General features: G+C 42.8%; 2 protein-coding genes across 2 annotated transcripts in view; one reads left to right on the forward strand and one right to left on the reverse strand.

Moving 5' to 3' along the window:
• Positions 1-3945: 3945 nt before the first annotated feature.
• LOC149977352 (uncharacterized) lies at positions 3946-19539 on the forward strand. Its single transcript, XM_090201627.1, has 4 exons — positions 3946-3967; positions 11907-16300; positions 17476-17563; positions 19055-19539. Exons 1-4 carry the CDS (start codon positions 3946-3948, stop codon positions 19537-19539), a joined length of 4989 nt encoding a protein of 1662 aa, XP_090057753.1.
• A 536-nt stretch (positions 19540-20075) lies between these two features.
• Positions 20076-27315, reverse strand: part of LOC110510377 (CDK5 and ABL1 enzyme substrate 2) — a 102101-nt gene continuing 94861 nt past the window's right edge. Inside the window, exons 8-9 of the mRNA XM_036947799.2 lie at positions 24568-24772; positions 20076-21571 (exon numbers count right to left, since the gene is read on the reverse strand). Coding sequence (XP_036803694.2) covers positions 21431-21571; positions 24568-24772 — 346 coding nt within the window. The 3' untranslated portion in view covers positions 20076-21430. The remainder of the gene's footprint in view (positions 21572-24567; positions 24773-27315) is intronic.

Consider the following 27315-nt stretch of genomic DNA (forward strand, 5'->3'; position numbering starts at 1 on the left):
CCCTGGTTCGAGCCCAGGTAGGGGCGAGGAGAGGGACGAAAGGAACACACGTCTTGTCCTCGTGACATGATGATTGACGCTTGGCTGCCATTTTGACAAATACAAATATTCTCTCTCTTATCCATAATAATGTCATCGTGTAGACTAGCCTACCCGCCCTGTGTCTGAGAGCTGTTGTCTGGAGCTCAGGCACCAAGACCCGTGTAGGAACGTTTGCTATTTTAACTCAACAGTTTTTGTGACAAAACTAAATCAGTAGAGTTGACAATGCGATGAAAACGTTTAGATTTTTATTTGGTACATAAAAACGTTAAAAAAAATATGGAATTTTAATGTTTGTGCAGTTCTTACTACTAATATCTGTGTTCTATTCGTGTGCTGTTCTAATAACCAATTTCTGTGTTCATGCAAGTGACTGATTTAACAAATCTTCACTTAACAGTATCTGCAAATTGGCAGTACGCCCAGACCTTGTTTTGAGAACGAACGAAAGATATCTCAGTTTCAAGGTCTCAGCTTAGAGAAAAGAAGCCTTGTGAGGTGTTGATCTGTCACATGTTATGAACCAGTATTGGTCGATCACATGAATGAAACAAAACGGTAATGACTAATTAATTATGCTAAATCATTCAAATATTACTTGTCTGTGTATAGCCATATATAAGACAACTGCTGGGTCTGCCCAGGCATGTGTACTATGGTGAATTTAGTTGTTTGGAACCTCTCCAGCAAGCTGACAAATAAACAACGATTCATGTAAGATTGACTTTGAGTATCCCTGTGTAAGAATGTCTACAACAATTCCGTATACACATGGGTTTTTATTGACATTTCTGGTCCAAGATGCGGTAATCGCGATTAATGATTAAGATTTTTTTAGGACTGATTAAAATGTAGCATAGTGAAAACTAAGTACATGTTTATTTCTATCTTCCAGGACTAATGGACTACTACCAAGTTAAAAAAAAAAAAAAAGTTTTATCGAGGATTCTGTATTTTTCCCTTTGAAAGGCTTCCTGAGGCAGGTGGTTTGGGAGAGCAGTTATAAGTATCCGGATGTTAAGGGACCTCCCAAATGAAGCCCATTTTTTGCCACACACACACACCAGCACCCACACACAACCCACCTGTTGATGAATATTTGTTCGTGGTTAATATGTGGATTTAGTGGGGTTTTTCATTGGTTAGAAAGGATGCTGTACACAAATGAACGTTTCTATTGTCAGAGTTTTAGGTGCACACATGTAAATTCTCTTGATTAGAATAAACTTACTGAAAAACCCAATGTAAACCTGATACACAAAATGTTTGAAATATCTTTAAATAATGTCTGAGGTGTCACGTTCTGACCTTTATTTCCTTTGTTTTGTCGTTATTTAGTATGGTCAGGGCGTGAGTTGGGGTGGGCAGTCTATGTGTGTTTTTCTATGATTTTGGGATTTCTATGTTTCGGCCTAGTATGGTTCTCAATCAGAGGCAGGTGTCATTAGTTGTCTCTGATTGAGAATCATACTTAGGTAGCCTGGGTTTCACTGTTTGTTTGTGGGTGATTGTCTATGTTAGTTGCTTGTGTTCAGCACAGTTCTCATTATAGCGCCATGGTTGTTATTTCGTTTATTGTTTTGTATAGTTTGTATTCAGTGTTTTCTTTTATTAAAAAATCATCATGAACACATACCACGCTGCATTTTGGTCCGCTTCATACGACGATCGTGACAACAGGAAAACAAACAAACACTCACTCAATAGGGCTGACTGACCTCTGACCTCTGTTCTGACTTCCTGGTGAGGCCTGATCACTAGAAAGACAGCAGACATTGTGTTGTGTTTTATGTAAAAAAAAACATAATTAAGAAGTAGTTTATAATTTCTCAATAGTCCCATGCAGTAATATCTAACAAGTAATCTAACAATTTCACAACAACTACATTTCTCAATATTCCTATGTCAAATCAAATCCAATTGTATTGGTCACATACACATGGTTAGCAGATGTTAATGCGAGTGTAGCGAAATGCTTGTGCTTCTAGTTCCGACCATGCAGTAATATCTAACAAGTAACAATTTCACAACAACTACATTTCTCAATATTCCTATGTCAAATCAAATCCAATTGTATTGGTCACATACACATGTTTAGCAGATGTTAACACGAGTGTAGCGAAATGCTTGTGCTTCTAGTTGGAAGGAATGAATAAGAATATGTACATGTAAATATATGGATGAGTGATGGACGTGCTTGTCACGATGATTAGAATGAGTGGACCATAGCTTGCCAAGGCTTTCCTCCCAGGCCCAGGATCCCTGCTCCTCCTGGGCACGCTGCTCGGTCCGTGGTTGGTGGGATCTTCTGTCACGATCGTTAAAATGACTGGACCAAAGCGCAGCGTGATCTGGGTTCCACATCTTTTTATTTCTAGGTGAAACTCACAGCAAAACAAAAACAATAAATCTCAAAAGGAAACGTGAAGCTAAACAATAAGGCTAACAGGCTATACATAGTCAAGATCCCACAAAGCACAAAAGGGGAAATGGATGCCTAAATATGATCCCCAATCAGAGACAACGATAAACAGCTGCCTCTGATTGGGAACCATACCAGGCCAACAGAGAAACATAATTACCTAGATGACCCACCCTAGTCACACCCCGACCTAACCAATATAGAGAATAAAAAGCTCTCTATGGTCAGGGTGTGACAGTGTGGCGTCGGCAAGATGCAGTAGATGGTATAGAGTACAGTATATACAGTACATATGAGATGAGTAACGTAGGGTAAGTAAACAGTATATTAAGTGGCGTTTAAAGTGACTAGGGATACATTTATTACTTTACATTTTTTATTATTAAAGTGGCTGGAGTTGAGTCAGTGTCAGTGTGTTGGCAGCAACCACTCAATGTTAGTGGTGGCTATTTAACAGTCTGATGGCCTTGAGATAGAAGCTGTTTTTCAGTCTCTCGGTCCCAGCTTTGATGCACCTGTACTGACCTCGCCTTCTGGATGATAGCGGGGTGAACAGGCAGTGGCTCGGGTGGTTGTTGTCCTTGATGATCTTTATGGCCTTCCTGTGACATCGGGTGGTGTAGGTGTTCTGGAGGGCAGGTAGTTTGCCCCCGGTGATGCGCTGTGCAGACCTCACTACCCTCTGGAGAGCCTTACGGTTGTGGACGGAGCAGTTGACGTACCAGGCGGTGATACAGCCCAACAGGATGCTCTCGATTGTGCATCTGTAAAAGTCTGTGAGTGTTTTTGTTGACAAGCCGAATTTCTTCAGCCTCCTGAGGTTAAAGAGGCACTGTTGTGCCTTCTTCACCACGCTGACCATTTCAGTTTGTGTGATTCGGACCACGAGAAGGACAGACAGAGAGAGAGAGAGAGAGAGCTGTCTCTAGTCTATTTTACCATTACCTTACGGGATACAATTATTTCCATATGGAGTTATCAAGAGATAAATCAAAAATACAAATTAGAATTACAAATTAGAATTAACAGGCACTGCTGTTGTTTTTTTATTGACACATGACTCACGATGTGAGTCATGTGTCCAAAGGTGGAAGTCTCCTGGGACCATTTGGTAAATATGCAAATGCAATTTTTGCCTGTAAATGGAAAAACAATATCAAAAAGACATGGTAATGTATGACAGTGACTCCAAATAAATTGAAGTTTCACCTCGAGTGATAATTGCCGTTGTTATTTGTTTTTCTTTCTTTGTTTTTTGTCAACAAATTTTTAACAAATCTTACCAGATTGGGTCTGCTGGATGGTGGGGATTTCTCCGTAAGGATTAGCCCTCTGACTGCCTGACCTGTAACTCTGCAGTGAGATCGCCAATATGATAGGGGAGTATAAAGCCAGTATAAAGCCAATTTGAGAATGTGGTTTCAACTGTGTGTTGTTATTCTAAACTAAATTGTTGTTCTGGTCTGTCCACTCTCGAGGTAATGGCGAAGGTGACCACAGATGGTATCTAGATGTATGGAAGATAATTTGGCCGAAAAACTGCGTGAACCTCAACATGATGGACTGAGACATTATCAAGGGTCATGCAATTCGAACATTAAAAGGATGAACTGAAACACTATCTGATGAAGAACATGAGGAAACACCAGGAAAGGAAGAATGAGTGCTGTGAAAAGGGGGGGGGGGGGGGGGGGGTGAACCGTGCCCGTAATTTATTTAGTGTCAGGCGGTGGTTAACAGGCGCAGTGAATCAGGCGCAGGAGAGCAGAAATGAGTGTACAAGGTATTTAATTTCACGTCAGCACCAGATTATAGACAATACTCAAAGTGCGGAGAAATACCGGTCACTCGCAAATAACGGGCGTAAATACGTAACCACGGCTGCCGACAAGTGCTGATATGAACAATCAATAAACACGCACACTAACGTGTGGGAAACAGAGGGTTAAATAATGAACATGTAATTGGGGAACAGAAACCAGGTGTGTAGAAAACAAGGAACCAGGTGTGTAGAAAACAAAGACAAAACAAATGGAAAATGAAAAGTGGATCGACGACGGCTGAAAGACCGGTGACGTCGACCTCCGAACGAACAAGGAGAGGGACCGACTTCGGCGGAAATCATGACATTTAGGCTTATCCAAAAATGGTTTATTTGGGGTATCAGGTTGACTGTGGAGGTCTGCACACTGCAAAAATGTATTGTAATTTAGACTAGAAATGCATTGAAATATCAATCTGTCATTACCACAGGGTATGAGAAAAGTGATAGCACCAACGTGAAGCACTAAGGACTGTCATTCTACATTTGGTTTAGATAATTTATCAAAAGTTATAATTATGATTAGAAAGGCAAGGCTTCTAGAGACAACGCTGTGTCCCTTGGGCTAACCTTACCCCAATCTCATTCTTAGCAAGGTTGGTGTAAAACCTGTTATAACATGCGTTCTCTCTCTCTCTCTCTTCCCTGTAAATTGTTATTAACATCCTGTAAGGCCTCTCCTGTGCCTCTCTGGCTGGAAAGATTTCAGCAGCTATCATGTTTTCGGCTCCTCCAGAGGAAGTTGAAACTAATGTGCTGCCAACTCTGGATGAGCCCCCATTTCCCTCCTGTAGATACGGACGATGAGTAATGATTGAAGGTTGTTTTTCTTTTAATAAGTTAAGGGTAAGGTCATCTAAACCCTTAACCTATTTACATGATGTGGATCACTGAGATGATGGGCAAGTCAATAAAAGATATACGGAAACAATGGTTAACATTGAGAGGGGTATTCACCTCTGAATCTACAGATTCCTTGTGTGTGTGTTGATAATCACTCCCATTAATAGAAATATAAGCTTTATTATGATTATAGTATTATCATACTAAGTGGATTGGATACAACCCAGAATGAAGGGTTTGAAATGATGAAGTGTCTGGGTGTTTCTGTGTCGATTTCCCTTATTTTACTAGAGTATAGAATATTTCGATATAGAAGCTAAAATATAAATGCTTACATTAACATTGGATGATTATTATCACAGAAATGTAAATTTTCTTACTACTAATTTCTGTGTTCTATTCGTGTACTGTTCTAATAACTAATTTCTGTGTTCATTCAAGTGACTGATTTAACGAATCCTCACTTATCAGTATCTGCAATTTGGCAGTACGACCTTGTTTTGAGAACGAACGAAAGATATCTCAGTTTCAAGGTCTCGGCTTAGAGAGAAGAAGTCTCGTGAGGTGTTGATCTGTCATGTTATGAACCAGTGTTGGTCTGTTAAATGTTATGAACCAGTATTGATCTGTCACATGTTATGAACCAGTATTGATCTGTCTCATGTTATGAACCAGTATTGGTCTGTCATGTTATGAAACAGTATTGATCTGTCTCATGTTATGAACCAGTATTGATCTGTCATGTTATGAACCAGTGTTGGTCTGTCACATGTTATGAACCAGTATTGGTCTGTCACATGAATAAAACAAAATGGTAATGACTAATTTTTTATGCTAAATCATGCAAATATAACTTGTCTGTGTCTAGCCGCATATAAGACAACTGCTGGGTCTGACCAGGGAGAGCTCCTGATTGACATGTGTACTATGGTGCATTGAGTTGGGTCTGACCAGGGAGAGCTCCTGATTGACATGTGTACTATGGTGTATTGAGTTGGTTGGAATAAAGTATGATTCCTTTAAGATTGACTTCGAGTGCTTCTACACCTGCATTGCTTGCTGTTTGGGGGTTTTAGGCTGGGTTTCTGTACAGCACTTTGAGATATCAGCTGATGTAAGAAGCGCTATATAAATACATTTGATTTGATTTGAGTGTCCCTGTGTAAGAATATTTATCCGCAACAAGTCAGTTTTGTGGAGTGGAAGCTGCTGAGTGGAGCACGGCTTTTATTCAGATTGGCTGTGTCCAGCGGAGGCTGCTGAGTGGAGCACGGCTCATAATAATGTCTGGAACGGAGCGGATGGAATGGCATCAAACACTTGGGAAACGGTGTTTGATGTATTTGATACTATTCCACTTATTCCGCTCCAGCCATTACCACGAGCCCGTCCTCCTCAATTAAGGTACCACCAGCCTCCTGTGGTGGAAACACAGCACTGGTGAGAAAATGTGTTATAATTTAATAATTTCTTTATGCAGATTTTTGAATATTTGCATGAAAATTCTGTCGCCGATTGGATGGAAACCTAGCTGATGCACAAACTAAACCAACAACGGAACATAATTCATGATAGTTGTTATTTTTAGTTAGTTTTGGTGTTAAAGGTATTAGTTTCAGTTTTAATGTCTAAACAGGTTTGTTAATTACACTACATGATATATAGGTATGAACATCTCATTCCAAAATCATGGGCATTAATATGAAGTTGGTTCCATCCCCTTCACTGCTATAACAGCCTCCACTCTTCTGGGAAGGCTTTCCAATTCATCCCAAAAGGTGTTCGATGGGGTTGAGGTCAGGGCTCTGCGCGGGCCAGTCAAATTCTTTCACTCCAATCTCGACAAACCATTTTTGTATGGACCTCTTTGTGCACGGGGGCATTGTCATGCTGGAACAGGAAAGGCTCTTCCCCAAACTGTTGTCACAAAGTTGGAAGCACAGAATCGTCTAGAATGTAATTGCATGCTGTAGCGTTAAGATTTCCCTTCACTGGAACTAAGGAGCCTGAACCACGAAAAACAACCCCATGCCATTATTCCTCATCCACCAAACTTTACAGTTGACACTATGCATTGCGGCAGTTAGCGTTCTCCTGTCATCCGCCAAACCCAGATTTGTCCGTCGGACTGCCAGATGGTGAAGCGTGATTCATCCCTCCAGAGAACGTGTTTCCACTGCTCCAGAGTCCAATGGTGGCGAGCTTTACACCCCTCCAGCCGACGCTCCAGCTACACTAAGAAGATAAAACAAAGTGCTGGTGCGATGGATTGGGTCAGAACTACAGTGGGGAGAACAAGTATTTCATACACTGCCGATTTTGCTGGTTTTCCTACTTACAAATGCATGTAGAGGTCTGTCATTTTTATTATAGGTACACTTCAACTGTGAAGTGTATGATATTTAAGTAATAATTTGCACTTTGGGTCCCGAGGACCAGGATTAAGGGCATCTGTTTGCATTTGCAAATCTCAAGGTAATTCCCTCTACGCAGATCTATGTTAATCTCAAGGTAACTCCCCTCTACGCAGATCTATGTTAATCTCAAGGTAACTCCCCTCTACGCAGATCTATGTTAATCTCAAGGTAACTCCCCTCTACGCAGATCTATGTTCATCTCAAGGTAACTCCCCTCTACGCAGATCTATGTTAATCTCAAGGTAACTCCCCTCTACGCAGATCTATGTTAATCTCAAGGTAACTCCCTCAATGCACATCTATGTTAATCTCAAAGTAACTCCCTCTATGAACATCTATGTTAATCTCAAGGTAACTCCCTCTATGCAGATCTATGTTAATCTCAAGGTAACTCCCTCTATGCAGATCTATGTTAATCTCTATGAAAGTAGTCCAGCCAATTGAAAAGCAGAAAACAACACACATTAGTATATTGGTCAGAAAATATAGATTATATTGTTTTTTTCCCTCTGCAATTTAAAAACAACAACAACAACAACAACAAAAACAACAACAAATAAAACAGCATTTTTTCTCACCCAGTAGGAAGGTAGACTGGCACCCTATTCCCTTCATAGTGCACTACTTTTGACCAGGATTTAGGTTAAACATAGTGCACTATGAAAATAGGGTGCCATTTGGGACTAACCTGTATTCACAAACACACACACACACACACACACACACACACACACACACACACACACACACACACACACACACACACACACACACACACACACACACACACACACACTACATACAAGGTCATACTGACAATAATACATTTAATGAGATTACAAACTATTTACCAAAAATAAAAGGGATCCCATTTAGGAGAACGGTATCTAGCTCTAGTCATCTCTCCCCAATAAGTGAGAATAATTTATACTGTGGAGTCGGTGCTATACACACAGTCCCTTTAAGAGCAGGTCTGTCTAGGTCCTGTCTAGGTTTGCAATACTTGGGTTACATTCCCATAATTCCCCTGGTTTTCCAGAAATTCACAGATTTCCTGCTTTAATCCCTCGTAAATTCCAGGAATCTTCTAACCGGTATTTCTGGAAAACCAGGGAATTATGGGCAAATTACAGTATTTTTTTTTTGGTATGACCCAATTGATACTGACAGGAATCAGACGTGGACAAGGACTAGCCTGGATGCCAGTTTGCTTCTGCCCTCCTTCCTTATGGAAATGTCATGCCAAACACGTTTCAAACAGACTGGCAGCCAGGCTAGGGAAGTAGAGGAGTCAGTGAAACCCACAAGGTGATGACGGATTGGCTGTGTTTGAGAACCGTCAACGTTCTGATGCCTTGTAGGGAAATGGTGACAGACTGACAGGAAATAACAGTAAGCAGTTATTTAGGGACGAATGTGATTTGTTGATCTGTCGGTTCTGCCGTCGATCTGGAAAACGACCGACGTGTTACGAGTTGATCCTGAAATCTCTGGGCCGTTGGAAACACTGCGGCCGGTCGCCAGAGATTTCAGAGGTCAAAGTGAAGTCACAGTGTCACAAAATACCAATAATGCTTTGCTACAAACATCCCACTTTGAAAAGAAGATTAGGAGTGAATATACAGCATTTTGCTGACAGATACGAGTGTGATTGTTCTACACAGTAAATGAAAGTATATATATATATTTTAAAATCTGCATAGAGATTTTATGTTACTCAGGCACTTTGCTCGTTGTGCACGTGTTTTGTGAGCGAGCGAGCGATTGAAACACAACATGTATAATGAACTAAATATTATATTTACATTTCCCATTTCCTCAAATCGTCATGATGTGGACATTTCCTCTGTAATGTTATTGCCATGTTGCACACAAGATGGCATTAACTGGTTAATTCAGACTGTGGTTAACTAATGACCCAGTCACAGTGTTAACGCATAGCAGTGACATCAACATTTTGTTATCTGTTATCCCCGGACACTTTTTACATGTGGATTGAACATGACATAGATGACATAGATGGCATAGATGGCATAGATGACAGATGACATAGATGGCATAGATGACATAGAGGGCATAGATGACAGATGACATAGATGGCATAGATGACATAGAGGGCATAGATGACAGATGACATAGATGGCATAGATGGCAGATGACATAGATGGCAAAGATGACAGATGACATAGATGGCATAGATGACAGATGACATAGATGGCATAGATGACAGATGACATAGATGGCATAGATGACAGATGACATAGATGGCAAAGATGACAGATGACATAGATGGCAAAGATGACAGATGACATAGATGGCAAAGATGACAGATGACATAGATGGCATAGATGACAGATGACAGATGACATAGATAGCATAGATGACAGATGACATAGATGGGATAGATGACAGATGACAGATGACATACATGGCATAGATGACAGATGACATAGATGGCATAGATGACAGATGACAGATGACATAGATGGCATAGATGACAGATGACATAGATGGCATAGATGACATAGATGGCATAGATGGCATAGATGACAGATGACAGATGACATAGATGGCATAGATGACAGATGACATAGATGGCATAGATGACATAGATGACATAGATGGCATAGATGACAGATGACATAGATGGCATAGATGACATAGAGGGCATAGATGACAGATGACATAGATGGCATAGATGGCAGATGACATAGATGGCAAAGATGACAGATGACATAGATGGCATAGATGACAGATGACATAGATGGCATAGATGACAGATGACATAGATGGCATAGATGACAGATGACATAGATGGCAAAGATGACAGATGACATAGATGGCAAAGATGACAGATGACATAGATGGCAAAGATGACAGATGACATAGATGGCATAGATGACAGATGACAGATGACATAGATAGCATAGATGACAGATGACATAGATGGGATAGATGACAGATGACAGATGACATACATGGCATAGATGACAGATGACATAGATGGCATAGATGACATAGATGACAGATGACAGATGACATAGATGGCATAGATGACAGATGACATAGATGACATAGATGGCATAGATGGCATAGATGACAGATGACAGATGACATAGATGGCATAGATGACAGATGACATAGATGGCATAGATGACATAGATGGCATAGATGGCATAGATGACAGATGACATAGATGGCATAGATGACAGATGACATAGATGACAGATGACATAGATGGCATAGATGACAGATGACATAGATGTAGCTGTATGGTGAACCACTTTAGACACAGACAGACAGACAGACAGACAGACAGACAGACAGACAGACAGACAGACAGACAGACAGAGGGGAGAGACAGACAGACAGACAGACAGACAGAGGAGACAGACAGACAGACAGACAGACAGACAGACAGACAGACAGACAGACAGACAGACAGAGGGGAGGGAGAGACAGACAGACAGACAGACAGACAGACAGACACTACACCACCCTGGACATATCTTTACTGTTGAAACATAAACCATACTGCCAGACAACACATTGCAAACGTATGATTCTGTTCACAGTATCTCTTTGGGGGAAAGTACCAAAAAACTATCCCTTTTTGATAAAAAGTAACTTAACCAAGGCTTAACTTCTGATGACATCACAGGGAAGGAACAGAATGGGCAGAGGGGGGGGGGGACGACAAGTCAAATCTACCATCTACTTTTAAGGCCTTTGACGTCACACTGTTTTTACCACTTATAACACACAGTTATAAACAGTTGTAAAACAATTATAACACAGTGATTATAACAGTGTGATGATCACACAAAACAAAACAATGGCTAAGACAGGAAATGGTAGACAGGAAATGGCTAAGACAGGAAATGGTAGACAGGAAATGGTAGACAGGAAATGGAAGACAGGAACTGGAAGACAGGAAATGGCTAAGATAGGAAATGGTAGACAGGAAATGGCTAAGACAGGAAATGGAAGACAGGAAATAACAATATGATGACTGAGTGTACAAAACATTAGGAACACCTTCCTAATATTGTGTTGCGCCCCCCTTTTGCCCTCAGAACAGCCTCATTTCGTCGGGGCGTGGGACTCTACAAGGTGTTGAAAGCGTTCCACAGGGATGCTGGTCCATGTTGACTCCAATGCTTCCCACAGTTGTGTCAAGTTGGCTGAATGCTACCATACCCCCGTTCAAAGGCACTTACATATTTTGTCATGTCCATTCACCCTCTGAATGGCACACATACACAATCCACGTCTCAAGACTTAAAACTCCTTCTTTAACCCGTCTCATCCCCTTCATCTACACTGATTTGAAGTGGATTTAACAGGTGACATCAATAAGAGATCATATCTTTCACCTGGATTCACCTGGTTATTACGGGTCCCGTCCCGCGTATTGTTGTGCATTTGTTATTACGGGTCCCGTCCCGCGTATTGTTGTGCATTTGTTATTACAGGTCACGTATTGTTGTGCATTTGTTATTACGGGTCCCGTCCCGCGTATTGTTGTGCATTTGTTATTACGGGTCACGTCCCGCGTATTGTTGTGCATTTGTTATTACGGGTCACGTCCCAGGTTACAGGTCACGTCCCGCGTATTGTTGTGCATTTGTTATTACAGGTCACGTCCCGCGTATTGTTGTGCATTTGTTATTACGGGTCACGTTCCACGTATTGTTGTGCATTTGTTATTACAGGTCACGTCCCGCGTATTGTTGTGCATTTGTTATTACAGGTCACGTCCCAGGTTACAGGTCACGTATTGTTGTGCATTTGTTATTACGGGTCACGTCCCACGTATTGTTGTGCATTTGTTATTACGGGTCACGTCCCGCGTATTGTTGTGCATTTGTTATTACGGGTCACGTCCCAGGTTACAGGTCACGTCCCGCGTATTGTTGTGCATTTGTTATTACGGGTCACGTCCCGCGTATTGTTGTGCATTTGTTATTACGGGTCACGTTCCAAGTATTGTTGTGCATTTGTTATTACAGGTCACGTCCCAGGTTACAGGTCACGTATTGTTGTGCATTTGTTATTACAGGTCACGTCCCAGGTTACAGGTCACGTATTGTTGTGCATTTGTTATTACGGGTCACGTCCCGCGTATTGTTGTGCATTTGTTATTACGGGTCACGTCCCAGGTTACAGGTCACGTATTGTTGTGCATTTGTTATTACAGGTCACGTCCCAGGTTACAGGTCACGTATTGTTGTGCATTTGTTATTACGGGTCACGTCCCGCGTATTGTTGTGCATTTGTTATTACAGGTCACGTCCCAGGTTACAGGTCACGTATTGTTGTGCATTTGTTATTACAGGTCACGTCCCAGGTTACAGGTCACGTATTGTTGTGCATTTGTTATTACAGGTCACGTCCCGCGTATTGTTGTGCATTTGTTATTACAGGTCACGTCCCAGGTTACAGGTCACGTATTGTTGTGCATTTGTTATTACGGGTCACGTCCCGCGTATTGTTGTGCATTTGTTATTACGGGTCACGTCTCGCGTATTGTTGTGCATTTGTTATTACAGGTCACGTCCCAGGTTACAGGTCACGTATTGTTGTGCATTTGTTATTACGGGTCACGTTCCACGTATTGTTGTGCATTTGTTATTACGGGTCACGTCCCAGGTTACAGGTCACGTATTGTTGTGCATTTGTTATTACAGGTCACGTCCCGAGTATTGTTGTGCATTTGTTATTACAGGTCACGTCCCAGGTTACAGGTCACGTATTGTTGTGCATTTGTTATTACAGGTCACGTCCCGCGTATTGTTGTGCATTTGTTATTACGGGTCACGTCCCAGGTTACAGGTCACGTATTGTTGTGCATTTGTTATTACAGGTCACGTCCCAGGTTACAGGTCACGTATTGTTGTGCATTTGTTATTACGGGTCACGTCCCAGGTTACAGGTCACGTATTGTTGTGCATTTGTTATTACAGGTCACGTCCCAGGTTACAGGTCACGTATTGTTGTGCATTTGTTATTACAGGTCACGTCCCGCGTATTGTTGTGCATTTGTTATTACGGGTCACGTCCCAGGTTACAGGTCACGTATTGTTGTGCATTTGTTATTACAGGTCACGTCCCGCGTATTGTTGTGCATTTGTTATTACGGGTCACGTCCCGCGTATTGTTGTGCATTTGTTATTACAGGTCACGTCCCAGGTTACAGGTCACGTATTGTTGTGCATTTGTTATTACAGGTCACGTCCCGCGTATTGTTGTGCATTTGTTATTACAGGTCACGTCCCAGGTTACAGGTCACGTATTGTTGTGCATTTGTTATTACGGGTCACGTCCCAGGTTACAGGTCACGTATTGTTGTGCATTTGTTATTACAGGTCACGTATTGTTGTGCATTTGTTATTACAGGTCACGTATTGTTGTGCATTTGTTATTACAGGTCACGTCCCAGGTTACAGGTCACGTATTGTTGTGCATTTGTTATTACGGGTCACGTCCCGCGTATTGTTGTGCATTTGTTATTACAGGTCACGTCCCAGGTTACAGGTCACGTATTGTTGTGCATTTGTTATTACAGGTCACGTCCCAGGTTACAGGTCACGTATTGTTGTGCATTTGTTATTACGGGTCACGTCCCGCGTATTGTTGTGCATTTGTTATTACAGGTCACGTCCCAGGTTACAGGTCACGTATTGTTGTGCATTTGTTATTACGGGTCACGTCCCAGGTTACAGGTCACGTATTGTTGTGCATTTGTTATTACAGGTCACGTCCCAGGTTACAGGTCACGTATTGTTGTGCATTTGTTATTACAGGTCACGTATTGTTGTGCATTTGTTATTACGGGTCACGTCCCGCGTATTGTTGTGCATTTGTTATTACGGGTCACGTCCCGCGTATTGTTGTGCATTTGTTATTACAGGTCACGTCCCAGGTTACAGGTCACGTATTGTTGTGCATTTGTTATTACAGGTCACGTATTGTTGTGCATTTGTTATTACGGGTCACGTCCCGCGTATTGTTGTGCATTTGTTATTACAGGTCACGTCCCAGGTTACAGGTCACGTATTGTTGTGCATTTGTTATTACGGGTCACGTCCCAGGTTACAGGTCACGTATTGTTGTGCATTTGTTATTACAGGTCACGTCCCAGGTTACAGGTCACGTATTGTTGTGCATTTGTTATTACGGGTCACGTCCCGCGTATTGTTGTGCATTTGTTATTACGGGTCACGTCCCAGGTTACAGGTCACGTATTGTTGTGCATTTGTTATTACAGGTCACGTCCCAGGTTACAGGTCACGTATTGTTGTGCATTTGTTATTACGGGTCACGTCCCGCGTATTGTTGTGCATTTGTTATTACGGGTCACGTCCCAGGTTACAGGTCACGTATTGTTGTGCATTTGTTATTACAGGTCACGTCCCAGGTTACAGGTCACGTATTGTTGTGCATTTGTTATTACAGGTCACGTCCCGCGTATTGTTGTGCATTTGTTATTACAGGTCACGTCCCAGGTTACAGGTCACGTATTGTTGTGCATTTGTTATTACAGGTCACGTCCCAGGTTACAGGTCACGTCCCGCGTATTGTTGTGCATTTGTTATTACAGGTCACGTCCCAGGTTACAGGTCACGTATTGTTGTGCATTTGTTATTACAGGTCACGTCCCGCGTATTGTTGTGCATTTGTTATTACAGGTCACGTCCCAGGTTACAGGTCACGTATTGTTGTGCATTTGTTATTACAGGTCACGTCCCAGGTTACAGGTCACGTATTGTTGTGCATTTGTTATTACAGGTCACGTCCCGCGTATTGTTGTGCATTTGTTATTACGGGTCACGTCCCGCGTATTGTTGTGCATTTGTTATTACAGGTCACGTCCCAGGTTACAGGTCACGTATTGTTGTGCATTTGTTATTACGGGTCACGTCCCGCGTATTGTTGTGCATTTGTTATTACAGGTCACGTCCCAGGTTACAGGTCACGTATTGTTGTGCATTTGTTATTACGGGTCACGTCCCGCGTATTGTTGTGCATTTGTTATTACAGGTCACGTCCCGCGTATTGTTGTGCATTTGTTATTACGGGTCACGTTCCACGTATTGTTGTGCATTTGTTATTACAGGTCACGTCCCGCGTATTGTTGTGCATTTGTTATTACAGGTCACGTCCCAGGTTACAGGTCACGTATTGTTGTGCATTTGTTATTACAGGTCACGTCCCAGGTTACAGGTCACGTATTGTTGTGCATTTGTTATTACGGGTCACGTCCCGCGTATTGTTGTGCATTTGTTATTACAGGTCACGTCCCAGGTTACAGGTCACGTATTGTTGTGCATTTGTTATTACAGGTCACGTCCCAGGTTACAGGTCACGTATTGTTGTGCATTTGTTATTACAGGTCACGTATTGTTGTGCATTTGTTATTACGGGTCACGTCCCGCGTATTGTTGTGCATTTGTTATTACAGGTCACGTCCCAGGTTACAGGTCACGTATTGTTGTGCATTTGTTATTACAGGTCACGTCCCGCGTATTGTTGTGCATTTGTTATTACAGGTCACGTCCCGCGTATTGTTGTGCATTTGTTATTACAGGTCACGTCCCAGGTTACAGGTCACGTATTGTTGTGCATTTGTTATTACAGGTCACGTCCCGCGTATTGTTGTGCATTTGTTATTACGGGTCACGTTCCACGTATTGTTGTGCATTTGTTATTACGGGTCACGTCCCGCGTATTGTTGTGCATTTGTTATTACAGGTCACGTCCCAGGTTACAGGTCACGTATTGTTGTGCATTTGTTATTACAGGTCACGTCCCGCGTATTGTTGTGCATTTGTTATTACAGGTCACGTCCCAGGTTACAGGTCACGTATTGTTGTGCATTTGTTATTACGGGTCACGTCCCGCGTATTGTTGTGCATTTGTTATTACGGGTCACGTCCCAGGTTACAGGTCACGTATTGTTGTGCATTTGTTATTACAGGTCACGTCCCAGGTTACAGGTCACGTATTGTTGTGCATTTGTTATTACAGGTCACGTCCCAGGTTACAGGTCACGTATTGTTGTGCATTTGTTATTACAGGTCACGTCCCGCGTATTGTTGTGCATTTGTTATTACGGGTCACGTCCCGCGTATTGTTGTGCATTTGTTATTACGGGTCACGTCCCAGGTTACAGGTCACGTATTGTTGTGCATTTGTTATTACAGGTCACGTCCCGCGTATTGTTGTGCATTTGTTATTACAGGTCACGTCCCGCGTATTGTTGTGCATTTGTTATTACAGGTCACGTCCCGCGTATTGTTGTGCATTTGTTATTACGGGTCACGTCTCGCGTATTGTTGTGCATTTGTTATTACAGGTCACGTCCCAGGTTACAGGTCACGTATTGTTGTGCATTTGTTATTACGGGTCACGTCCCGCGTATTGTTGTGCATTTGTTATTACGGGTCACGTCCCGCGTATTGTTGTGCATTTGTTATTACAGGTCACGTCCCAGGTTACAGGTCACGTATTGTTGTGCATTTGTTATTACGGGTCACGTCCCGCGTATTGTTGTGCATTTGTTATTACAGGTCACGTCCCAGGTTACAGGTCACGTATTGTTGTGCATTTGTTATTACAGGTCACGTATTGTTGTGCATTTGTTATTACAGGTCACGTCCCAGGTTACAGGTCACGTATTGTTGTGCATTTGTTATTACAGGTCACGTCCCAGGTTACAGGTCACGTATTGTTGTGCATTTGTTATTACGGGTCACGTCCCGCGTATTGTTGTGCATTTGTTATTACGGGTCACGTCCCAGGTTACAGGTCACGTATTGTTGTGCATTTGTTATTACGGGTCACGTCCCGCGTATTGTTGTGCATTTGTTATTACAGGTCACGTCCCAGGTTACAGGTCACGTATTGTTGTGCATTTGTTATTACAGGTCACGTCCCGCGTATTGTTGTGCATTTGTTATTACGGGTCACGTTCCACGTATTGTTGTGCATTTGTTATTACAGGTCACGTCCCAGGTTACAGGTCACGTATTGTTGTGCATTTGTTATTACAGGTCACGTCCCGCGTATTGTTGTGCATTTGTTATTACAGGTCACGTCCATGTCGTGTTTTGCGGGTCTCATCCCGCGTATTTATTAGAGGTTTTATCTCGCTTTTTGTTTGGGTTTACAACCCTGTGTTTCTGTATACGTGTTTGTTCTGGGTTTCGTCCCCGTGTGTTGTATATCATATCCTCCGTGTTGTATCATATCCTCCATGTTGTATCATATCCTCCATGTTGTATCATATCCTCCATGTTGTATATCATATCCTCCGTGTTGTATCATATCCTCCATGTTGTATATCATATCCTCCGTGTTGTATCATATCCTCCATGTTGTATATCATATCCTCCATGTTGTATATCATATCCTCCATGTTGTATATCATATCCTCCATGTTGTATCATATCCTCCATGTTGTATCATATCCTCCATGTTGTATCATATCCTCCATGTTGTCTATCATATCCTCCATGTTGTATCATATCCTCCATGTTGTATCATATCCTCCATGTTGTATCATATCCTCCATGTTGTATCATATCCTCCATGTTGTATCATATCCTCCATGTTGTATCATATCCTCCATGTTGTATCATATCCTCCATGTTGTATCATATCCTCCATGTTGTATCATATCCTCCGTGTTGTATATCATATTTGACAGTGGCCTCGTTCACGCTTACAGACACCTACAGTATGTGCTTTTATGCGTCAGTTTGGACATATTCTGCACTTTATTGCTAGTGATTTGCCTGGAAAATGCTCAAAGAGTTACAGAATATAATATAATGACATCTAAAACGATCGCATTATATTCCAGGAGTCCAATTCTTATTTAGATAGGCCTTGATTTTTTTTTATTTTTATATGCAGGGAGAACGACCATGGCTTTGGTTTGTTCCAAATCATTGATTAGTTATACTTCAGTAACAGAGTCTCTTTCACTCATCGAGGGTTGATCGACTGATATAACAGCATTACAGAATTTAAACTGAACTGAAAATGTATTGGGGATGCATGAGATGGACTATGATTGAGTTGCAACAGGAGAGAGCAGTTCACGACAAGGTATAATGTAGAGATCTAATGTTCCCCTGTACCTTAAGATCAAGGTATAATGTAGAGATCTAATGTTCCCCTGTACCTTTATATCAAGGTATAATGTAGAGATCTAATGTTCCCCTGTACCTTAAGATCAAGGTATAATGTAGAGGTCTAATGTTCCCCTGTACCTTTATATCAAGGTATAATGTGGAGGCCTAACTCTTACATAGACAACCCACTTTTTTATAATACCACTGCATAATTTTCTTATGTGATATATAAACTATTCACAGCAGCTTTCCCTTGATATTACCACAGCACTGTCCAGAATGAATGGTGGGCGGGTGTGGGATGGTCACCCAATACCGCATCCAGATCTGAATCAACTGGACACCGGGTTCTTCCGTTCCCATCCAGATCTGAATCAACTGGACACCGGGTTCTTCCGATCCCATCCAGATCTGAATCAACTGGACACCGGGTTCTTCCGATCCCATCCAGATCTGAATCAACTGGACACCGGGTTCTTCCGATCCCATCTAGATCTGAATCAACTGGACACTGGGTTCTTCCGTTCCCATCCAGATCTGAATCAACTGGACACTGGGTTCTTCCGATCCCATCCAGATCTGAATCAACTGGACACTGGGTTCTTCCGTTCCCATCCAGATCTGAATCAACTGGACACCGGGTTCTTCCGATCCCATCCAGATCTGAATCAACTGGACACCGGGTTCTTCCGATCCCATCCAGATCTGAATCAACTGGACACCGGGTTCTTCCGATCCCATCCAGATCTGAATCAACTGGACACCGGGTTCTTCCGATCCCATCCAGATCTGAATCAACTGGACACCACGTTCTTCCGTTCCCATCCAGATCTGGGTTCGTCCGGTTTTTAATGAAGACCAAGATCTTATTTCTGTATGAATTGTAGCGGTATCGTTGTCCATAATTGTGGTGCTTTCAAGACAACTGGGAACTGGAAAAAAACCAAGGTCAAATAATGACGTCAGTGATCTTCAGGTCGGAAAGTCAGAGCTCTAGAAAGATGACCGAGTTTCCAACTTGGAATTCCGAGTTGGATGACCGTGCGAAACAATTTTTTCCCAGTTGTAGCTCCAAGTTGTCTTGAACGCACTGACGTCGGACGCCGGCGATATCCAAGTTCCCGAATTCCGAGTTCCCAGTTGTTTTGAATGCGGCATTACTACCTCAACTGGCCGGTGTGATTTATTTGAGAGGACCGAATGTATACGCTTTCGTCGTCAGGATACGTTGACACTTCAAGGCCGTATCCGTACTGGATGCATCTTTGACTACCTCTGGAAGTGGTCAGGAAGAGCTAATCACAATCAGAATGTGGCCAAGATCAGGACAAAGGACGCATGTTAGAACCAAGTATAAACAGGGCTGAAGGTGGATAATAAGACCTGTGTGAGTTAAGCTACAAGGGTTATAATATAAAATATCCCTTATGCTGCGTTGATACAATATAATAAATATACATATCAGAAAGGATAAATACATTAAATGTATTTTTGGTTAAATGTTTGTGTGACGTTATTTGTTTTCCCTTTAACACACTGGCAGGAGGGAGAGAGAGAAGTATTACTACTAACTAGTAACTGGTATCCCTGTGGTAAAGTCACGACTCATGTTGCTAACTAGTAACTGGTATCCTTGTGGTAAAGTCACGACTCATGTTGCTAACTAGTAACTGGTATCCTTGTGGTAAAGTCACGACTCATGTTGCTAACTAGTAACTGGTATCCTTGTGGTAAAGTCACGACTCATGTTGCTAACTAGTAACTGGTATCCTTGTGGTAAAGTCACGACTCATGTTTCTAACTAGTAACTGGTATCCTTGTGGTAAAGTCACGACTCATGTTTCTAACTAGTAACTGGTATCCCTGTGGTAAAGTCACGACTCATGTTGCTAACTAGTAACTGGTATCCTTGTGGTAAAGTCACGACTCATGTTTCTAACTAGTAACTGGTATCCCTGTGGTAAAGTCACGACTCATGTTGCTAACTAGTAACTGGTATCCTTGTGGTAAAGTCACGACTCATGTTGCTAACTAGTAACTGGTATCCTTGTGGTAAAGTCACGACTCATGTTTCTAACTAGTAACTGGTATCCCTGTGGTAAAGTCACAACTCATGTTGCTAACTAGTAACTGGTATCCCTGTGGTAAAGTCACAACTCATGTTGCTAACTAGTAACTGGTATCCCTGTGGTAAAGTCACCTTACATTTAATCCCAATGCTACTGCTGAACTTGACCGCCCCCTAGGGGAACATGGCAGGATGGACATGTTCAGGTTTAGAAGGTGTAGAAACAGATGTGCTGTGGTTTGATGACATCGTAGGTGTCGTTTCTGCTTCTCGTGAGGGTCAATACCAGTATTGTTACTGATTATGAGAGTGTGGTCAGTGCTAAGGGTTTCATGGGCGTCACGGGACATAACTAATCCTTTACCTACATCATCTCTCTCTTAACTTCTCTCTCATCTTCTTTCTTTCCATCTCTGCTCCCTTTAAACTACTTAATTTGTCTCTCCTTCACCCCCCCCCCCCCCCCCCCCCTCATGTCTCTCCTTCACCCCCCCGTGCTTCTACACCTGCATTGCTTGCTGTTTGGGGTTTTAGGCTGGGTTTCTGTACAGCACTTTGTGACATCGGCTGATGTAAGAAGGGCTTTATAAATAAATTTGATTGATTGATTGATGTCCAATCTTTAGTCCTAGTAGGTGGGGCTCCTGTCCCAGTGGGTGTGGCAGGGGCGTGGTCCTAGTTCTGCTGCACCAGGCGTCGGTAGTGTGGCATGATGGTGCTCTCAGGCAGGTACAGAGCCATCTCCAGGGCAACAAGGATAGTGAACTCAAACGGGATCAACTCTCGCCGACTGATACGGAAACGCTCCTCCAGTTTCTGCAGCAGAAGAGTTTAGAAGAGAGAGGAGAGACGAGAGCGAGATAAGAGAGAGAAGAGAGAGAAGATAGAGAAGAGAGGAGAGAGGGGAGGGAAAGAAGAGAGAGGAGAGAGTGAAGAGAGAGGAGAGAGTGAAGAGAGAGACAGAGAGAAAGAAAGAGGGGAAATGAGAGAGAAGAGAGATAGAGGGAAAGTGACAGAGGGAGAGAGGAAGAGAGAGAGAGAGAGAGAGAGAGAGTGAGAGAGGGAGAGAGAGGGGGAGAGAGAAAGAGAGAGAGAGAGGGAGAGAGAGTGACAGAAGAGAGGGGGAGAGAGAGGGAGAGGGGGAGAGAGAGAGAGAGAGAGGGAGAGGGGGAGAGAGAGGGAAGAGAGGGGAGAGAGAGAGAGAGGAGAGATAGGAGAGTGAGAGAGGGAAGAGAGGGGAGAGAGAGAGGGAGAGGGAGAGGGGGAGAGAGAGAGGGAAGAGAGGGGAGAGAGAGAGAAGAGAGGGGCGAGAGAGAGAGAGAGAGAGAGATGGAGGAAAACAGAGGATGACTTTAAGGGCTATTAAAGAGCTAGGAGTTATTCTCTAGTACACAATGCACTACTTTTGTCCAGAGCCACGTAGTAAATTGGGTGCCATTTTTGATTTGCCATTAGATATCAGTCAATTCAATTCAAGGGGCTTTATTGGTGTGGGAAACATGTTAACATTGCCAAAGCAAGGGGCTTTATTGGCGTGGGAAACATGTTAACATTGCCAAAGCAAGGGGCTTTATTGGCGTGGGAAACATGTTAACATTGCCAAAGCAAGGGGCTTTATTGGCATGGGAAACATGTTAACATTGCCAAAGCAAGGGGCTTTATTGGCGTGGGAAACATGTTAACATTGCCAAAGCAAGGGGCTTTATTGGTGTGGGAAACATGTTAACATTGCCAAAGCAAGGGGCTTTATTGGTATGGGAAACATGTTAACATTGCCAAAGCAAGGGGCTTTATTGGCATGGGAAACATGTTAACATTGCCAAAGCAAGGGGCTTTATTGGCGTGGGAAACATGTTAACATTGCCAAAGCAAGGGGCTTTATTGGTGTGGGAAACATGTTAACATTGCCAAAGCAAGGGGCTTTATTGGTGTGGGAAACATGTTAACATTGCCAAAGCAAGGGGCTTTATTGGTGTGGGAAACATGTTAACATTGCCAAAGCAAGGGGCTTTATTGGTGTGGGAAACATGTTAACATTGCCAAAGCAAGGGGCTTTATTGGTATGGGAAACATGTTAACATTGCCAAAGCAAGGGGCTTTATTGGTGTGGGAAACATGTTAACATTGCCAAAGCAAGGGGCTTTATTGGTGTGGGAAACATGTTAACATTGCCAAAGCAAGGGGCTTTATTGGTGTGGGAAACATGTTAACATTGCCAAAGCAAGGGGCTTTATTGGTGTGGGAAACATGTTAACATTGCCAAAGCAAGGGGCTTTATTGGTGTGGGAAACATGTTAACATTGCCAAAGCAAGGGGCTTTATTGGTGTGGGAAACATGTTAACATTGCCAAAGCAAGGGGCTTTATTGGTGTGGGAAACATGTTAACATTGCCAAAGCAAGGGGCTTTATTGGTGTGGGAAACATGTTAACATTGCCAAAGCAAGGGGCTTTATTGGTGTGGGAAACATGTTAACATTGCCAAAGCAAGGGGCTTTATTGGTGTGGGAAACATGTTAACATTGCCAAAGCAAGGGGCTTTATTGGTGTGGGAAACATGTTAACATTGCCAAAGCAAGGGGCTTTATTGGTGTGGGAAACATGTTAACATTGCCAAAGCAAGGGGCTTTATTGGTGTGGGAAACATGTTAACATTGCCAAAGCAAGGGGCTTTATTGGTGTGGGAAACATGTTAACATTGCCAAAGCAAGGGGCTTTATTGGTGTGGGAAACATGTTAACATTGCCAAAGCAAGGGGCTTTATTGGTATGGGAAACATGTTAACATTGCCAAAGCAAGGGGCTTTATTGGTGTGGGAAACATGCTAACATTGCCAAAGCAAGGGGCTTTATTGGTGTGGGAAACATGCTAACATTGCCAAAGCAAGTGAAGTAGACAATTAACAAAAGTGAAATAAACAATAAAAATGAACAGTCTCAGGATCAGTTTCCACACACTACAGGAAGATCTGATGTTTAGCAATATAAACTGTCATATAATGGCCCTGCTGACTGCTGCTTTGTGTAAGAAGAACATGAGGGCCATGAGGTCAGAGGGCCATGGGGGTCAGAGGGGTCAGAGGGCCATGAGGTCAGAGGGCCATGAGGTCAGAGGGTCATGGGGGTCAGAGGGGCCATGGGGGTCAGAGGGCCATGGGGGTCAGAGGGGCCATGGGGGTCAGAGGGGCCATGGGGGTCAGAGGGGCCATGAGGGTCAGAGGGGCCATGAGGGTCAGAGGGGCCATGGGGGTCAGAGGGCCATGAGGGTCAGAGGGCCATGAGGGTCAGAGGGGCCATGAGGGTCAGAGGGGCCATGGGGGTCAGAGGGGCCATGGGGGTGAGAGGGCCATGGGGGTCAGAGGGGTCATGGGGATCAGAGGGGCCATGGGGGTCAGAGGGGCCATGGGGTCAGAGGGCCATGGGGGTCAGAGGGCCATGGGGGTCAGAGGGCCATGGGGTCAGAAGGGCCATGGGGGTCAGAGGGGCCATGGGGGTCAGAGGGGCCATGGGGGTCAGAGGGGCCATGAGGGTCAGAGGGGCCATGAGGGTCAGAGGGGCCATGGGGGTCAGAGGGGCCATGGTGACAGAGGGCCATGGGGACAGAGGGCCAGCCTCAGGTAACAAAAGGAAACCCTAAAGAACAGAGAAACATTACTTTTCTCAAATGCCTGTTTTTGGGATTAGAAAGCACTCTGATAGGAGGTTGGTAGTTGAGTCCAGGAGTTTAACGTCCAACAACAAGCTCTCATAAAGAAAAACACAGAAAAACAGCCCACATATGCACATAAAGAGATATTGTAATTATACACACGTACATCTATGAGCTGAGTGACGTCCTGCTTCTTGAGGTCGCTGCTGATCTTAGCAGCGAGGAGCACGCAGGCGGCAGACACCAACTTCCTGTTGCGTTTGTTGAGTCGTCCCTGGAGGACCAGCTTCTCAAAGTAAACAAACGCCATCGCCACGGTGACCGGCTGCAGTCCGCAGTCGTCACCCACCGTACGTATCTCCCTTTTCAGACTGGAGGACAGAGAGACAGAGAGAGAGAGAGACAGAGAGAGAGAGACAGAGAGAGACAGAGAGAGAGAGAGAGACAGAGAGAGAGCGACAGAGAGAGACAGAGAGACAGAGAGACAGAGAGAGACAGAGAGAGAGAGAGAGAGACAGACAGAGAGAGAGAGACAGAGAGAGACAGAGACAGAGAGAGACAGAGAGAGAGAGACAGAGAGAGAGAGAGACAGAGAGAGAGAAACAGAGAGAGACAGAGAGACAGAGAGAGAGAGACAGAGAGAGACAGAGAGAGAGAGAGAGAGAGAGAGAGAGAGAGAGAGAGAGAGACAGAGAGAGACAGAGAGACAGAGAGAGAGAGAGAGAGACAGAGAGAGATAGAGAAGGGAGAGAGAGAGAGAGAGAGACAGAGAGAGACAGAGAGAGACAGAGAGAGAGAGAGAGAGACAGAGAGAGAGAGAGAAAGGAGAGAGAGAGAGAGAGAGAAAGAAGAGAGAGAGAGAGAGAGAAAGAAGAGAGAGAGAGAGAGAGAGAAAGAGAGGGAGAGAGACAGAGAGAGAGAGAGAGAGAGAGAGAGAGAGCGATATTGATTTAACATGAGTCCACGGGGTTCTATTTTAACAAACTCAACGGCCAATCTAAACGCAGGCGGTGGCGCTATAGGTTCAGCGGTGTGTCCGAAATACTGTTGCTATGTTGATGAATAAACACGTTGTGGGTGTGTCCAGGCTTGACCCCTCACTGGCCAATCAGAACGTGCTCCATGGCGAAATATGTGGATACTTCACTTTGTGTATTTAGTTGTGTATTTAGTTATGTATTTAGTTGTGTATTTAGTTGTGTATTTAATTGTGTATTTAATTGTGTATTTAATTGTGTATTTAATTGTGTATTTAATTGTGTATTTAGTTGTGTATTTAGTTGTGTATTTAATTGTGTATTTAATTGTGTATTGAGTTGTGTATTTAGTTGTGTATTTAATTGTGTATTTAATTGTGTATTTAGTTGTGTATTTAATTGTGTATTTAATTGTGTATTTAATTGTGTATTGAGTTGTGTATTTAGTTGTGTATTTAGTTGTGTATTTAGTTGTGTAGTTAGTTGTGTAGTTAGTTGTGTAGTTAGTTGTGTTTTTAGTTGTGTATTTAGTTGTGTATTTAGTTGTGTATTTAGTTGTGTAGTTAGTTGTGTAGTTAGTTGTGTAGTTAGTTGTGTATTTAGTTGTGTTTTTAGTTGTGTAGTTAGTTGTGTAGTTAGTTGTGTAGTTAGTTGTGTATTTAGTTGTGTAGTTAGTTGTGTAGTTAGTTGTGTTTTTAGTTGTGTAGTTAGTTGTGTAGTTAGTTGTGTATTTAGTTGTGTATTTAGTTGTGTAGTTAGTTGTGTTTTTAGTTGTGTTTTTAGTTGTGTATTTAGTTGTGTAGTTAGTTGTGTATTTAGTTGTGTTTTTAGTTGTGTAGTTAGTTGTGTAGTTAGTTGTGTAGTTAGTTGTGTAGTTAGTTGTGTAGTTAGTTGTGTAGTTAGTTGTGTATTTAGTTGTGTAGTTCGTTGTGTAGTTAGTTGTGTAGTTCGTTGTGTAGTTAGTTGTGTAGTTAGTTGTGTAGTTCGTTGTGTAGTTAGTTGTGTAGTTAGTTGTGTATTTAGTTGTGTAGTTAGTTGTGTAGTTAGTTGTGTAGTTAGTTGTGTAGTTAGTTGTGTATTTAGTTGTGTTTTTAGTTGTGTGTTTTTTTTGTCTTTTATGTGTTGCCTCGGAAACAACTCCAATTCCAATGTTAGAAACAAAACATATAAAATGTAGACGTCTTTGCTAAATATGTTAACTATGTTCTTAGTAATGTTATTGGCTTCAATAGCATTCACACATTCACACATTCACGCATTCACATAGCATTCACACTCACACTCATCGAGTGTGAATGCTATTGAAGCCAATAACATTACTAAGAACATAGTTAACATATTTAGCAAAGACGTACGGGCTAGGACTACTATAAAATGCATTATGGCTGAGCATGGACATGCCAGACATTGTCAATAAGAAAAATGTAAATTAATTATTGATGAGGTCTAAAAAAAATTAAAAAAATTGAAACGACTCAAACTAGAGTTTTTTTTTTATACACACATTCATACTGTTCACAGTAGCAGGACAACGATCCTGTATGGACAGAGAGAGAGAGAGAGAACGTCCTCTCCCCGTTCTACTGCTCCCCAATAGGCCTGTGGTTTATCAACATAATTGGAAACATTTTACAGATCAGACTGCATTCACATCTCCAGAAGATTTGAGAAAGTCACGGACGTCCATTGTAACCATAAAACAAGGAAGGTGTAGGAGGGCTTATAGTAGGGCTAAGGGAGGGCTAAGGAAGGGCTTATAGTAGGGCTAAGGAAGGGCTTATAGTAGGGCTAAGGGAGGGCTAAGGGAGGGCTTATAGTAGGCCTAACGGAGGGCTAAGGGAGGGCTTATAGTAGGACTAAGGGAGGGCTAAGGGAGGGCTTATAGTAGGCCTAAGGGAGGGCTAAGGGAGGGCTTATAGTAGGGCTAAGGGAGGGCT

This window comes from Oncorhynchus mykiss, chromosome 16 (assembly GCF_057628025.1).
Source record: "Oncorhynchus mykiss isolate SJ-2025 chromosome 16, ASM5762802v1, whole genome shotgun sequence".
NCBI lineage: Eukaryota > Metazoa > Chordata > Actinopteri > Salmoniformes > Salmonidae > Oncorhynchus > Oncorhynchus mykiss.